Here is a 16,005-nt window from a genome sequence, read left to right on the forward strand (position 1 = left end):
CATTACACAATGAAAAGGGGACATTTTCTATGTCCCCTTGTTATTGTCTAAAGCATCCCATGATTTTCTATGTTTTTTTAACAGTGAAAATATGGCTTCTTTACGGTACCAGCATTAAGACAATGGATTCTTTACTTTAAGAGCAATTACACTATGGATTCTTTACTGTTCAAGCATTAAGAGTATAGATGATTTTCTGTACAAATTGTGAGACTACTGAATCTTTACTGTACGAGCAATGAAGATATGAAATCTTTACTGTACATTCATTAAAGGGTTTTTCCCATCTCCAAGATCCTATCCCAATATGTAGTAGGAATAATAACAATAATAATATTAGCAAATACCTCCAATTAGAAATGTAGTATAGTTCTTCTGATATAGTCATGTCACGTACCTCATGTGCAGGACATTGCAGCTTAGTTATCCATGGTTTTGAACACGTATACATTTAGCTAGTTGCTTGTGGTCGTAACTATGGACACCTAAGCTGCTGCAATGCCCTGCACATCAGATAAGCAACATAGCTAATCAGAAGAACTATACTACATTTCAAATTAGAGGTATTTGCTAATATTATTATTACTACACATACTACCTTTAAGACTATTAATTATTTCATGTACAAATAGTGAGACGATGGATTCTTTACTGTACAAGCATTAAGACTATGGATTATTTCCTGTACAATTATGCAATTATGGATTCATTTGTGGACGATCTTTAAGACTATGGATTCTTTTCTGTACAAATAGAAAGACAATGGATTCTTTACAGTATGAGCATTAAGACTATGCATTGTTTAGTGTACAAAAAATAAGACCATGGATTCTTTACGGTATGTGCATTAAGACTATGGATTCTTTATATGTGAGCATTAAGACCATGGATTCTTTACTGTACAAACAATAAGACTGGATTTATTACTGTACAAGTGATATTATGGAGTTGAGAAGGAATTTTTCTTCTAATATGGAGCCAACTGGCTTCTGCCTCGTGGGGTTTTGCCGTTTTCTATTAGGGTGCAGGCTGAACTCGATGGACTTGCCTACTTTCAAACTATGAAATATTTTGTGCTATTTCTGCTCTGACTGTGAGTCCAGGGAGTCAGATCATTAGTTTCCTGCAGTTCGGACTAATTTGGCTATTATACTCAGGTGATTGCTTTGCGTTCTTTACTTCAGCGCTATGACACCCAGTGTGGTTTACACTTCCAGAGATAAAGATCACCTTTCTGTGATAAATCTCTTATCAGAAATGTAACTTTGGGACAGTGCAATGAAACTACCAGACACCATTTCACCAAACTTGTGTCTGAGGTGAGGCTTCACTGTGGAATACAGACTGCACAGAGGTAGTCTGCACTCTGCAGCCGTGTGAGGAGGAGGAACTGTAATCTGGAAACCTCAGTGGGGAGGGAGTCAGAATACAGACTGCACAGTGGTAGCCTGCACTCTGCAGCTGTGTGAAGAGAAGCTGGAATCTGGGAGCTTCAGTGGGGAGAGAGCCAGAATACAAACTGCACAGAGGTAGCCTGCACTCTGCAGCTGTGTGAGGAGAAGCCGTAATCTGGGAGCCTCAGTGGGGAGAGAGCTAGAATACAAACTGCACAGAAGTAGCCTGCACTCTTCAGCTGTGTGAGGAGAAGCTGGAATCTGGGAGCCTCAGTGGGGAGAGAGCCAGAATACAAATTGCACAGAAGTAGCCTGCACTCTGCAGCCGTGTGAGGGTGAGGAACTGTAATTTGGAAACCTCAGTGGGAGGGATCTAGAATACAGTCTGTCTAGCAGTAGCCTGCATTCTGCAGCTGTGAGGAAAAGCTGGACTCTGGGGGCCTTAGTAGGGACAGAGCCAGAATACAGACTGTACAGAGGTAGCCTACACTCTGCAGCCATGTAAGAAGGAGGAGCTGTAATCTGGCAGCCTCAGGGGAGGGAGTCTGCAGCATTGTGAGGAGAAGGAGCTCTAATCTGAGAGCCTCAGTGGGGAGGAAGCCAGAATACAGACTGTCCACCGGTAGCCTGCACTCTGCAGCTGTGAGGAGCAGCAGCTGGAATCTGGGAGCCTCAGTGGCTGTGGTGGCGCTGAGCTGCCGCTAGAGGCGCTCACACTACACGCAGCTGATCGCGCAATCCTCCCGAACCAATGAGCACCGGGCCGAAAACAGGTGTTGGTGACGTCACGGGCTGCGCACGCATTGCCAGGCTCTTGCAGTGATGGGTGCGGGGGAGCGCAGCGCTGAAGGGACAGGAGAGCGCAGCGCAGCCCGAGGCCTGCGGGGCCGGACACCGTCGTGCTGAATACCGGGTGTGGGGGGCGGGGCAGGGCGATCACACAGGGCAGCGGGCAGTGTTGGCACAGACAGGGTGCGGTATTAGTGAAGTCCTGCTTGCGCGCTGCGGGGGTCCTATCCCTAGACAGTGTCTGGGCCCCGCTTGGGGTGTAGGCGCTGAGCCCACGCAATGCTCTAGTGCGGGGATGTGAGCGCTGCCCGGCCGCCCACCGGCATTACCTTGTGTACAGTGACATCCCGGCGGTGCCCTCCTGCCCGCTCACGCGGCGCTCTGCCCGCTCCCAGCTTCAGCACCAGCCGCGCGGACAGCGCCCTATGGAGCTCCCCGTCAGCCGCCGGTCTACGTCCTCCCCAGAGCGTCCTGACCCGCCGGAGCCGGGGCTGCTGGAGCTGGACGAGGAGCTCGTGCTGATGGCCGCAGAAGGAGACGGGGACCCGGAGGACGAGGGCTCCGGGGACGGGGAGGACCCAGCTCTGATCTCGGTCATTCGGCAGAAGGAGAGGGACCTGATGCTGGCGGCCCGGCTGGGGAAAGCCCTGCTGGAGAGGAACCAGGACATGAGCCGGCGCTACGAGGACATGCAGAGGGAGCTGACGGAGCGGCTGGAGGTCAGGGCTGGGGCTACCCTGCCTGTACTGTGTGCACGGTGGGGGATGGGCTGCATGGGTAGGGGGGACATGGAGTGTATATAGTGGGGACATGGAGTGTATATAGTCTGGACATGGAGTGTATATAGTGGGGACATGGAGTGTATAGAGTGGGGACATGGAGTGTATATAGTGGGGACATGGAGTGTATATAGAGGGTACATGGAGTGTATATAGTGGGGACATGGAGTGTATATAGTGGGGACATGGAGTGTATATAGTCTGGACATGGAGTGTGTATATAGTGGGGATGGGCTGCATGTATAGCGAGGACATGGAATGTATGTATAATGGGGATGTGGAGTGTATATAGTGGGGACATGGAGTGTATGGATAATGGGGATGTGGAGTGTATATAGTGGGGACATGGAGTGTATATAGTGGGGACATGGAGTGTATGTATAGTGGGGATGTGGAGTGTATATAGTGGAGAAATGGAGTGTATATAGTGGGGACATGGAGTGTATATAGTGGGGACATGGAGTGTATGGATAATGGGGATGGGCTGCATGGATAGTGGGGACTTGGAGTGTATATAGTGGAGACATGGAGTGTATATAGTGGGGACATGGAGTGTATGTATAGTGGGGATGTGGAGTGTATATAGTGGAGAAATGGAGTGTATATAGTGGGGACATGGAGTGTATATAGTGGGGACATGGAGTGTATGTATAGTGGGGATGTGGAGTGTATATAGTGGAGAAATGGAGTGTATATAGTGGGGACATGGAGTGTATATAGTGGGGACATGGAGTGTATATAGTGGAGACATGGAGTGTATGTATAGTGGGGATGTGGAGTGTATATAGTGGAGAAATGGAGTGTATATAGTGGGGACATGGAGTGTATATAGTGGGGACATGGAGTGTATGTATAGTGGGGATGTGGAGTGTATATAGTGGAGAAATGGAGTGTATATAGTGGGGACATGGAGTGTATATAGTGGAGACATGGAGTGTATATAGTGGGGACATGGAGTGTATATAGTGGAGAAATGGAGTGTATATAGTGGGGACATGGAGTGTATATAGTGGGGACATGGAGTGTATATAGTGGGGACATGGAGTGTATATAGTGGGGACATGGAGTTTATGGATAATGGGGATGGGCTGCATGGATAGTGGGGACTTGGAGTGTATGTATAGTGGAGACATGGAGTGTATATAGTGGGGACATGGAGTGTATATAGTGGGGACATGGAGTGTATATATAGTGAGGACATGAAGTGTATGGATAATGGGGATGGGCTGTATGTATAGGGCGGACATGGAGTGTATGGATAATGGGGATGGGTTGTATGTATAGTGAGGACATGGAGTGTATGGATAATGGAGATGGGCTGCATGGATAGTGGGGATGTGCTGTATGTATAGTGGGGACATGGAGTGTGTGTATAGTGAGGACATGGAGTGTATGTATAGTGGGGATGTGGAGTGTATGTATAGTGAGGACATGGAGTGTATGTATAGTGGGGATGTGGAGTGTATATAGTGAGGACATGGAGTGTATGGATAATGGGGATGTGCTGTATGTATAGTGAGGACATGGAGTGTTCCACCAGGTGGTGCTATAGGTGGTTTCATTGCATAGCGCATGGCTACTTTACTATACCTAGACACCACTTCTATGCCTATAGCTGCCGCTGTTCTCATATTAATGGCGGTGGACAGGATATGGGTGGAAACACTGTATAGTGAGGACATGGAGAGTATGTATAGTGAGCACATAGAGTGTATATAGTGAGGATATGGAGTGCATATAGTCTGGACACTGAGAGTATGTATAGTGGGGGACATGGAGTGTATGTATAGTGGGGACATGGAGTGTATGCATAGTGGGGACATGGAGTGTATATATAGTGGGGACATGGAGTATATATAGTGGGTATGGGCTGCATGTATAATGAGGACATGGAATGTATGTATAGTGAGGGCATGGAGTGTATGTATAGTGGGGACATGGAGTGTATGTATAGTGGGGATACGGGCCGTATGTATAGTGGGGACATGGGACATGTGTATAGTGAGGACATGGAGTGTATGTATAGTGGGGATACAGATCGTAAATATAGTGGGACATGGATCGTGTGTGTAGTGGGTACATGAGCCATATGTATAGTGAGGACAAGGGCTGTATGTGTATGTATAGTGGGGACATCGGCCGTATGTATAGTGGGGACATGGACTGTATGTATAGTGGGGACATGGACCGTATGTATAGTGGGAACATGGGCCTTATGTATAGTGGGGACATGGACCGTATATATAGTGGGGACATGGGCCTTATGTATAGTGGGGACATGGACCGTATATATAGTGGGGACATGGGCCTTATGTATAGTAGGGACATGGACCGTATATATAGTGGGGACATGGGCCTTATGTATAGTAGGGACATGGACCGTATATATAGTGGAGACATGGACCGTGTGTATAGTGGGGAAATTGGCCTTATGTATAGTGCGGGCACGGAGAGTATGTGTAGTGAGGGCATGGAGAGTATGTATAGTGAGGGCATGGACCCTATGCAAGTGTATCTCAATAAATTAGAATATCTTCTAAAAGTTACTTTATTTCAGTAATTCAATACAAAAAGGGAAACAAATATATTATATAGAGTCATATGATATATTTCAAGTGTTTATTTCTGTTAATGTTGATGATTATGGCTTACAGCCAACGAGAACCCAAAAGTCATTATCTCAGAAAATTAGAATAATTACCACAAAACACCTGCAAAGGATTCCTAAGTATTAAAAATGGTCCCTGGTTCAGTAGGCTACACAATCATGGGGAAGACTGCTGACTTGACAGATGTCCAGAAGGAAGTCATTGGCACACTCCACAAGGAGGGTAAGCCACAAAAGGTCATTGCTAAAGAAGCTGGCTGTTCACAGAGTGCTGTATCCAAGTATATTAATGGAAAGTTAAGTGGAAGGAAAAAGTGTGGTAGGAAAAGGTGCACAAGCAACCGGCGTAACTGCAGTCTTGATAGGATTGTTAAGAAAAGGCCATTCAAAAATTTGGGGGAGATTCACAAGGAGTGGACTGCTGCTGGAGTCAGAGCTTCAAGAGCCACCACACACAGACGTATCCAGGACATGGGCTACAACTGTCACATTCCTTGTGTCAAGCCACTCAAGACCAATAGACAACGCTAGAAGCGTCATACCTGGGCCAAGGAGAAGAAGAACTGGACTGTTGCTCAGTGGTCCAAGGTGTTGTTTTCAGATGAAAGTAAATTTTGCATTTCATTTGGAAATCGCGGTCCCAGAGTCTGGAGGAAGAGTGGAGAGGCCACAATCCAAGCTGCTTAAGGTCTAGTGTGAAGTTTCCACAATCAGTGATGGTTTGTGGAGCCATGTCATCTGCTGGTGTAGGTTCACTGTGTTTTATCAAGACCAAAGTCAGTACGGCAACCTACCAGGAAATTTTAGAGCACTTCATGCTTCCCTCTGCTGATAAGCTTTTTGGAGATGGAAATGTCATTTCCCAGCAGCACTCGGCACCTGTCCACACTGCCAAAAGTACCAATACCTTGTTTAATAACCACAGTATCACTGTACTTGATTGGCCCGCAAACTCACCTGACCTAAACCCCATAGAGAATCTATGAGGTATTGTCAAGAGGAAGATGAGAGACACCAGACCCAATAATACAGACGAGCTGAAGGCTGCTATCAAAGCAACTGGGGCTTCCATAACACCTCAGCAGTGCCACAGACTGATCGCCTCCATGCCTCGCTGCATTGATGCAGTAATTCATGTAAAAGGAGCCCCGACCAAGTATTGAGGGCATTTACTGTACAGACTTTTCAGTAGGCGCCAACATTTCTGATTTTAAAATCATTTTTTTCAGTTGGTCTTATATAATATTCTAACTTTCAGAGATAATGACTTTTGGGTTTTCAATGCCTGTAAGCCATAATCATAAACATTGACAGAAATAAACACTTGAAATAGATCACTCTGTGTGTAATGACTTTATATAATACACACACGTGGTCAAAATTCTTGGTATCAATCGTTTAATGAAAGAAAAACCCACAATAATTACAGAAATAACTTGAATTTGACAAAAGTCATAATAAATAAAAATTCTATGACAATGCACAAATGAAAGTCAGACATTGCTTTTCAACCATGGTTCCACAGAGTTTAAAAAAAACCAAAACAAAACAAAAACCCATGAAATAGGCCTGGACAGAAATGATGGTACCCCTGAAAATAATGTGACAAAAGTGACATGTTAAATCAAGGTGTGTCCCCTAATTAGCATCACAGGTGTCTACAATCTTGTAATCAGTCAGTGGGCCTGTATATAGGCTTACAGGAACTCATCCTACTGTTTGGTGACATGGTGTGTACCACACTCAACATTGACCAGAGGAAGCAAAAGAGAGAGTTGTCTCAGGAGATTAGAAAGAAAATTATACACAAGCATATTAAAGGTTATAAGACCATCTCCAAGCAGCTTGATGTTCCTGTGACTACAGTTGCACATATTATTCAGAAATTTAAGATCCATGGGACTGTAACCAACCTCCCTGGACATTGCCGCAGGAGGAAAATTGATGACAAATCAAAGAGACAGACAATATGAATGGTAACAAAAAAGCCCAAAAAACCTCTAAAGAGATTAAAGGTGAACTTTAAGCTCAAGGAACATCAGTGTCAGATCGCACCATCCGTCATTCTTTGAGCTAAAGTGGACTTCATGGGAGACGACCAAGGAGGACACCATTGTTGAAAAAAAAATCATAAAAAAGCCAGACTGGAATTTGCAAAACTACATGTTGATAAGCCACAAAATTTCTGGGAGAATGTCTTATGAACAGATGAGACAAAAATGGAACTTTTTGGCAAGGCACATTAGCTCTATGTTCACAGACGGAAAAGTGAAGCATATCAAGAAAAGAACACTGTCCCTACTGTGAAACATGGAGGAGGCTTAGTAATGTTCTAGGGCTGCTTTGCTACATCTGGTACAGGGTGTCTTGAATCTGTGCAGGGTACAATGAAATCTCAAGACTATCAAGGGATTCTAGAGAGAAATGTGCTGCCCAGTGTCAGAAAGCTTGGTCTCAGTTGCAGGTAATGGGTCTTGCAACAGGATAATGATCCAAAACACAGCTAAATACATGCAAGAATGACTAAGAGGAAAACATTGGACTATTCTGAAGAGGCGTTCTATGAGCCCTGACCTAAATCCTATTGAGCATCTATGGAAAGAGCTGAAACATGCCGTCTGGAAAAGGCAACCTTTAAACACGAGACAACTAGAGCAGTTTGCTCTTGAGGAGCAGCCAAAATACCTGTCGAGAGGTGCAGAAGTATCATTGACAGTTACAGGAATCGTTTGATTGCAGTGATTGCCTTAAAAGGTTGTGCAACAAGATATTAAGTTAAGGAGGAGTACCATAATTTCTGTCCAGGCTTATTTCATGAGTTTTATCTTTTTAAAAAATTCTATGGAAGCAGAAAAGCAAGGTCTGACTTTCATATGTTCATTTTCAAAGATTGTTTATTTATTATTACTTTTGTCAGATTCAAGTTATTTCTGTGACCATTGTGGGTTTTTCATTAAACGAGGGGTACCAACAAATTTGACCACGTGTGTATGTGTTTCCCTTTTTGTATTGAATTACTGAAATAAATTAACTTTTTGAGGATATTCTAATTTATTGAGATGCACTTGTATATGGTGAGGTCATGGACCGTATGTATAATGAGGGCATGAACCATATGGTGAGGGCATGGACTGCATGTATAGAGAGGGCATGGACCGTATGGTGAGGGCATGGACCATATGGGGAAGGCATGGACCGTATGGGGAGGGCATGGACCGTATGGGGAAGGCATGGACCGTATGGTGAGGGCATGGGCTGTATGTATAGTAAGGGCATGGACCGTATGTATAGTGAGAACATGGACCGTATGGTGAGGACATGGACTGTATGTATAGTAAGGGAATGGACCGTATGTATGGTGAGGGCACATGGGCTGTATGTATAGTAAGGGCATGGACCGTATGTATAGTGAGAGCATGGACTGTATTGTGAGGACGTGGACTGTATGTATAGTGAGGGAATGGACCGTATGTATGGTGAGGGCATAGACCGTATGGTGAGGGCATGGACTGTATGTATAGTAAGGGCATGGACCGTATGGTGAGGACATGGACTGTATGTATAGTAAGGGCATGGACTGTATGTATAGTGAGAGCATGGACTGTATTGTGAGGACGTGGACTGTGTGTATAGTGAGGGAATGGACCATATGTATGATGAGGGCATAGACCGTATGGTGAGGGCATGGACTGTATGTATAGTTAGGACATGGACCGTATGTATAGTGAGATTATTGACCGTATGGTGAGGGCATAGACTATATCTGGAAGGTGTATTTGTACTATAAAATTATTAGTATATGCGTCTCATTTAAGCTGCATGTGTAATGTACACTAGATGTACTGTGTGTTGCTGTCATACTTGTGCACATGTACGGTACTGTATATGAGTATGCTGTGGACGTGTAGTGAGTATGGTCTTTTTTGGTGTAGCTACAAGTTTTGAATATGTGATTTGTATGTGTGAGTGGTGTAGACTGCACTGAGGGGTCTTCATGAGCTGTATGTGGTATATGACTGTACTATATGTGTGGTGTAGACTGCACTGAGGGGTCTTCATGAGCTGTATGTGGTATATGACTGTACTATATGTGTGGTGTAGACTGCACTGAGGAGTCTTCATGAGCTGTATGTGTAGTGTAGACTGCACTGAGGGGTCTTCATGAGCTGTATGTGTAGTGTAGACTGCACTGAGGGGTCTTCATGAGCTGTATGTGTAGTGTAGACTGCACTGAGGGGTCTTCATGAGCTGTATGTGTATTGTAGACTGCACTGAGGGGTCTTCATGAGCTGTATGTGCGGTATATGACTGTACAATATGTGTGGTGTAGACTGCAATGAGGGGTCTTCATGAGCTTTATTCGTGGTGTAGACTGCACTGAGGGGTCTTCATGTGCTGTATGTGCAGTATATGACTGTACTATATGTGTGGTGTAGACTGCACTGAGGGTTCTTCATGAGCTGTATGTGCAGTGTAGACTGCACTGAGGGGTCTTCATGAGCTGTATGTGCGGTGTATGACTGTACTATATGTGTGGTGTAGACTGCACTGAGGGGTCTTCATGAGCTGTATCTGCAGTGTATGACTGTACTATATGTGTGGTGTAGACTGCACTGAGGGGTCTTCATGAGCTGTATGTGCGGTGTATGACTGTACTATATGTGTGGTGTAGACTGCACTGAGGGGTCTTCATGAGCTGTATGTGCGGATTATGACTGTACTATATGTGTGGTGTAGACTGCACTGAGGGGTCTTCATGAGCTGTATGTGCGGTGTATGACTGTACTATATGTGTGGTGTAGACTGCACTGAGGGGTCTTCATGAGCTGTATGTGCGGTGTATGACTGTACTATATGTGTGGTGTAGACTGCACTGAGGGGTCTTCATGAGCTGTATGTGCGGTGTATGACTGTACTATATGTGTGGTGTAGGCTGCACTGAGGGTTCTTCATGAGCTGTATGTGCGGTGTATGACTGTACTATATGTGCGGTGTAGACTGCACTGAGGGGTCTTCATGAGCTGTATGTGCGGTATATGACTGTACCATTTGTCTGTGTAGACTGCACTAAGGGGTCTTCATGAGCTGTATGTGCGGTATATGAATGTACCATATGTGCGGTGTGGACTGCACTGAGGGGTCTTCATGAGCTGTATGTACGGTATATGACTGTACCATATGTCTAGTGTAGACTGCACTGAGGGGTCTTCATGAGCTGTATGTGCGGTGTATGACTGTACTATATGTGTGGTGTAGACTGCACTGAGGGGTCTTCATGACCTGTATGTGTGGTATATGACTGTACTATATGTGTGGTGTAGACTGCACTGAGGGGTCTTCATGAGCTGTATGTGCGGTGTATGACTGTACTATATGTGTGGTGTAGGCTGCACTGAGGGTTCTTCATGAGCTGTATGTGCGGTGTATGACTGTACTATATGTGCGGTGTAGACTGCACTGAGGGGTCTTCATGAGCTGTATGTGCGGTATATGACTGTACCATTTGTCTGTGTAGACTGCACTAAGGGGTCTTCATGAGCTGTATGTGCGGTATATGAATGTACTATATGTGCGGTGTGGACTGCACTGAGGGGTCTTCATGAGCTGTATGTACGGTATATGACTGTACCATATGTCTAGTGTAGACTACACTGAGGGGTCTTCATGAGCTGTATGTGTGGTATATAACTGTACCATATGTGCAGTGTAGACTGCACTGAGGGGTCTTCATGAGCTGTATGTCTGGTGTAGACTGCACTGAGGGGTCTTCATGAGCTGTATGTGTGGTGTAGACTGCACTGAGGGGTCTTTATGAGCTGTATGTCTGGTGTAGACTGCACTGAGGGGTCTTCATGAGCTGTATGTCTGGTGTAGACTGCACTGAGGGGTCTTCATGAGCTGTGTGGTGTAGACTGCACTGAGGGGTCTTCATGAGCTGTATGTCTGGTGTAGACTGCACTGAGGGTTCTTCATGAGCTGTATGTGCAGTGTAGACTGCACTGAGGGGTCTTCATGAGCTGTATGTGCGGTATATGACTGTACTATATGTGTGGTGTAGACTGCACTGAGGGGTCTTCATGAGCTGTATGTGCGGTGTATGACTGTACTATATGTGTGGTGTAGACTGCACTGAGGGGTCTTCATGAGCTGTATGTGCGGTGTATGACTGTACTATATGTGTGGTGTAGACTGCACTGAGGGGTCTTCATGAGCTGTATGTGCAGTGTATGACTGTACTATATGTGTGGTGTAGACTGCACTGAGGGGTCTTCATGAGCTGTATGTGCGGATTATGACTGTACTATATGTGTGGTGTAGACTGCACTGAGGGGTCTTCATGAGCTGTATGTGCGGTGTATGACTACTATATGTGTGGTGTAGACTGCACTGAGGGGTCTTCATGAGCTGTATGTGCGGTGTATGACTGTACTATATGTGTGGTGTAGACTGCACTGAGGGGTCTTCATGAGCTGTATGTGCGGTGTATGACTGTACTATATGTGTGGTGTAGGCTGCACTGAGGGTTCTTCATGAGCTGTATGTGCGGTGTATGACTGTACTATATGTGCGGTGTAGACTGCACTGAGGGGTCTTCATGAGCTGTATGTGCGGTATATGACTGTACCATTTGTCTGTGTAGACTGCACTAAGGGGTCTTCATGAGCTGTATGTGCGGTGTATGAATGTACCATATGTGCGGTGTGGACTGCACTGAGGGGTCTTCATGAGCTGTATGTACGGTATATGACTGTACCATATGTCTAGTGTAGACTGCACTGAGGGGTCTTCATGAGCTGTATGTGCGGTGTATGACTGTACTATATGTGTGGTGTAGGCTGCACTGAGGGTTCTTCATGAGCTGTATGTGCGGTGTATGACTGTACTATATGTGCGGTGTAGACTGCACTGAGGGGTCTTCATGAGCTGTATGTGCGGTATATGACTGTACCATTTGTCTGTGTAGACTGCACTAAGGGGTCTTCATGAGCTGTATGTGCGGTATATGAATGTACCATATGTGCGGTGTGGACTGCACTGAGGGGTCTTCATGAGCTGTATGTACAGTATATGACTGTACCATATGTCTAGTGTAGACTACACTGAGGGGTCTTCATGAGCTGTATGTGTGGTATATAACTGTACCATATGTGCAGTGTAGACTGCACTGAGGGGTCTTCATGAGCTGTATGTCTGGTGTAGACTGCACTGAGGGGTCTTCATGAGCTGTATGTGTGGTGTAGACTGCACTGAGGGGTCTTTATGAGCTGTATGTCTGGTGTAGACTGCACTGAGGGGTCTTCATGAGCTGTATGTCTGGTGTAGACTGCACTGAGGGGTCTTCATGAGCTGTGTGGTGTAGACTGCACTGAGGGGTCTTCATGAGCTGTATGTCTGGTGTAGACTGCACTGAGGGGTCTTCATGAGCTGTATGTGTGGTGTAAACTGCACTGAGGGGTCTTCATGAGCTGTATGTCTGGTGTAGACTGCACTGAGGGGTCTTCATGAGCTGTATGTGTGGTGTAGACTGCACTGAGGGGTCTTCATGAGCTGTTTGTCTGGTGTAGACTGCACTGAGGGGTCTTCATGAGCTGTATGTCTGGTGTAGACTGCACTGAGGGGTCTTCATGAGCTGTATGTCTGGTGTAGACTGCACTGAGGGGTCTTCATGAGCTGTATGTCTGGTGTAGACTGCACTCAGGGGTCTTCATGAGCTGTATCTCTGGTGTAGACTGCACTGAGGGGTCTTCATGAGCTGTATGTGCGGTGCAGACTGCACTGAGGGGTCTTCATGAGCTGTATGTCTGGTGTAGACTGCACTGAGGGATCTTCATGAGCTGTATGTCTGGTGTAGACTGCAGTGAGGGGTGTTCATGAGCTGTATGTGTGGTGTAGACTGCACTGAGGGGTCTTCATGAGCTGTATGTCTGGTGTAGACTGCACTGAGGGGTCTTCATGAGCTGTATGTCTGGTGTAGACTGCACTGAGGGGTCTTCATGAGCTGTATGTCTGGTGTAGACTGCACTGAGGGGTCTTCATGAGCTGTATGTGCGGTGTAGACTGTACTGAGGGGTCTTCATGAGCTGTATAGGTGAATGGTGCATATTGACTACAGACATCTGTATAACGTCTGAATGCCCTCTATTAATTTGAGCAGAACTGCTGACAGTTCACGCTCCTGGATGTGTGCGTGCCCAGTGTAGTCACCAGGTATTAGTGTACTCTCTATGCCCATTATTCCTTCACAGGGAGGTCCTGGATTTACAAACATGTAGTCAGGAGATTTCTGGACAGTCGTGTCTTTAGTCCCTCCCGTCTTCAATGTGCACTTATTGCGAGGAATATCATAGATACGAAGCATTAAAGCTGGCTGCAGAATGCAGACTGCCATGTGTGCAGAAGCTGTGAATCAGCCCCGGTTATGCTATTTAGATCACCTCCAGTCATGAAAGAGGCCGCTCAGCTCATAATAGGAGGAAATCACCACTGAGTGCGCATTACCCTTCTCATTCCCTAGAGCGCAGCCATCAGCTCATAATGAGAAAGCTAAGTCATTAATAAAAGTGTTTTCTCCTCGCACTGTGTGCTGAGGCCACCTCTACACCACCTGACATGTAGGGATGTGGATGACGCCTGGTTTGGGGTCACCAGTGGAGCAGCAGGTAATTTGGGGGTCCGACGTTTGAAATGCAAAACATTAAATGGGTCACGTTTGTAGATTCAGTCAAGTTCAGCGCTAGTTAACAAATCTGTACTCCGGCCAAAACCAACTGGTGTGGAAATAATTGGTCGAAGGAATGTGCCGGAGCCTCTCGCTCCTCTTTCTCTGCCTGGAATTAGTGGCTACACAGCGGCTGCAATTATATATGGAGACAATACCCCAAACTGAACAAAGTGCATGTAGATACAGTATACGGTCTACACAGTGCATTCATACAAGAGCAGCTTTGTGAGTCCACAGCACATGGAGGATTTCTCCAAACAGAGGGGGACACTATAGGGTAAATGCAGTACAACAATCTGTCCTTACAAGGAATGGTTACATGGATGGCCAGGACCCATCAGACCCCATAGGGCATTAATCATCAGGAGTTACCTATACGAGCTCTTCATAATTCTAGATATTAAATAGATTATAGATATTAAAAGGGTCACCAACTTTTTTTTTTAACTAAAATGCATGTATTTTGGGGAAAAAATATTTTTTTTTTATTGGGTTTCATTCAAAATTTTGCATTGTTTGGCCTCTACTGGTTCCTTATTTCCTTGCCCACTCAGCTGAGAAAAAAATACAGTCATATGGAAAAGTTTGGGCACCCCTATTAATGTTAACCTTTTTTCTTTATAACAATTTGGGATTTTGCAACAGCTATTTCAGTTCCATATATCTAATAACTGATGGACTCAGTAATATTTCTGGATTGAAATGAGGTTTATTGTACTAACAGAAAATGTGCAATCCGCATTTAAACAAAATTTGACCAGTGCAAAAGTATGGGCACCCTTATCAATTTCTTGATTTGAACTCTCCTAACTACTTTTTACTGACTTATTAACGCACTAAATTGGTTTTGTAACCTCATTGAGCTTTGAACTTCATAGGCAGGTGTATCCAATCATGAGAAAAGGTATTTAAGGTGGCCACTTGCAAGTTGTTCTCCTATTTGAATCTCCTATGAAGAGTGGCATCATGAGCTCCTCAAAACAACTCTCAAATGATCTGAAAACAAAGATTATTCAACATAGTTGTTCAGGGGAAGGATACAAAAAGTTGTCTCAGAGATTTAAACTGTCAGTTTCCACTGTGAGGAACATAGTAAGGAAATGGAAGAACACAGGTACAGTTCTTGTTAAGCCCAGAACTGGCAGGCCAAGAAAAATATCAGAAAGGCAGAGAAGAATGGTGGGAACAGTCAAGGACAATCTACAGACCACCTCCAAAGACCTGCAGCATCATCTTGCTGCAAATTGTGTCAATGTGCATTGGTCAACAATACAGCGCATGTTGCACAAGGAGAAGCTGTATGGGAGAGTGATGCAAAAGAAGCCGTTTCTGCAAGCACGCCACAAACAGAGTCGCCTGAGGTATGCAAAAGCACATTTGGACAAGTCAGTTACATTTTGGAAGAAGGTCCTGTGGACTGATGAAACAAACATTGAGTTGTTTGGTCATACAAAAAGGCGTTATGCATGGAGGCAAAAAAAAACCACGGCATTCCAGGAAAAGCACTTGCTACCCACAGTAAAATTTGGTGTAGGTTCCATCATGCTTTGGGGCTGTGTGGCCAATGCTGGCACCGGGAATCTTGTTAAAGTTGAGGGTCGCATGGATTCAACTCAGTATCAGCAGATTCTTGACAATAATGTGCAAGAATCAGTGACAAAGTTGAAGGTACGCAGGGGATGGATATTTCAGCAAGACAATGATCCAAAACAC

The 16,005-nt window shown here is 45.2% G+C and overlaps 1 protein-coding gene across 2 annotated transcripts in view; it reads left to right on the forward strand.

Annotated features, from left to right (window-relative positions):
* The first annotated feature begins 2,196 nt into the window (after positions 1 to 2,196).
* BICDL1 (BICD family like cargo adaptor 1) overlaps positions 2,197 to 16,005 on the forward strand; it is a 138,026-nt gene continuing 124,217 nt past the window's right edge. For both annotated transcript variants that reach the window (XR_012724957.1, XM_075320307.1), the window contains exon 1: positions 2,197 to 2,902. Coding sequence is in view for 1 of the 2 variants with exons in the window: in XM_075320307.1 (XP_075176422.1) it covers positions 2,609 to 2,902 (294 nt within the window). In the remaining variant the exon portion in view is untranslated. The remainder of the gene's footprint in view (positions 2,903 to 16,005) is intronic.

The sequence above is a fragment of the Anomaloglossus baeobatrachus genome, chromosome 1 (assembly GCF_048569485.1).
Source record: "Anomaloglossus baeobatrachus isolate aAnoBae1 chromosome 1, aAnoBae1.hap1, whole genome shotgun sequence".
NCBI lineage: Eukaryota > Metazoa > Chordata > Amphibia > Anura > Aromobatidae > Anomaloglossus > Anomaloglossus baeobatrachus.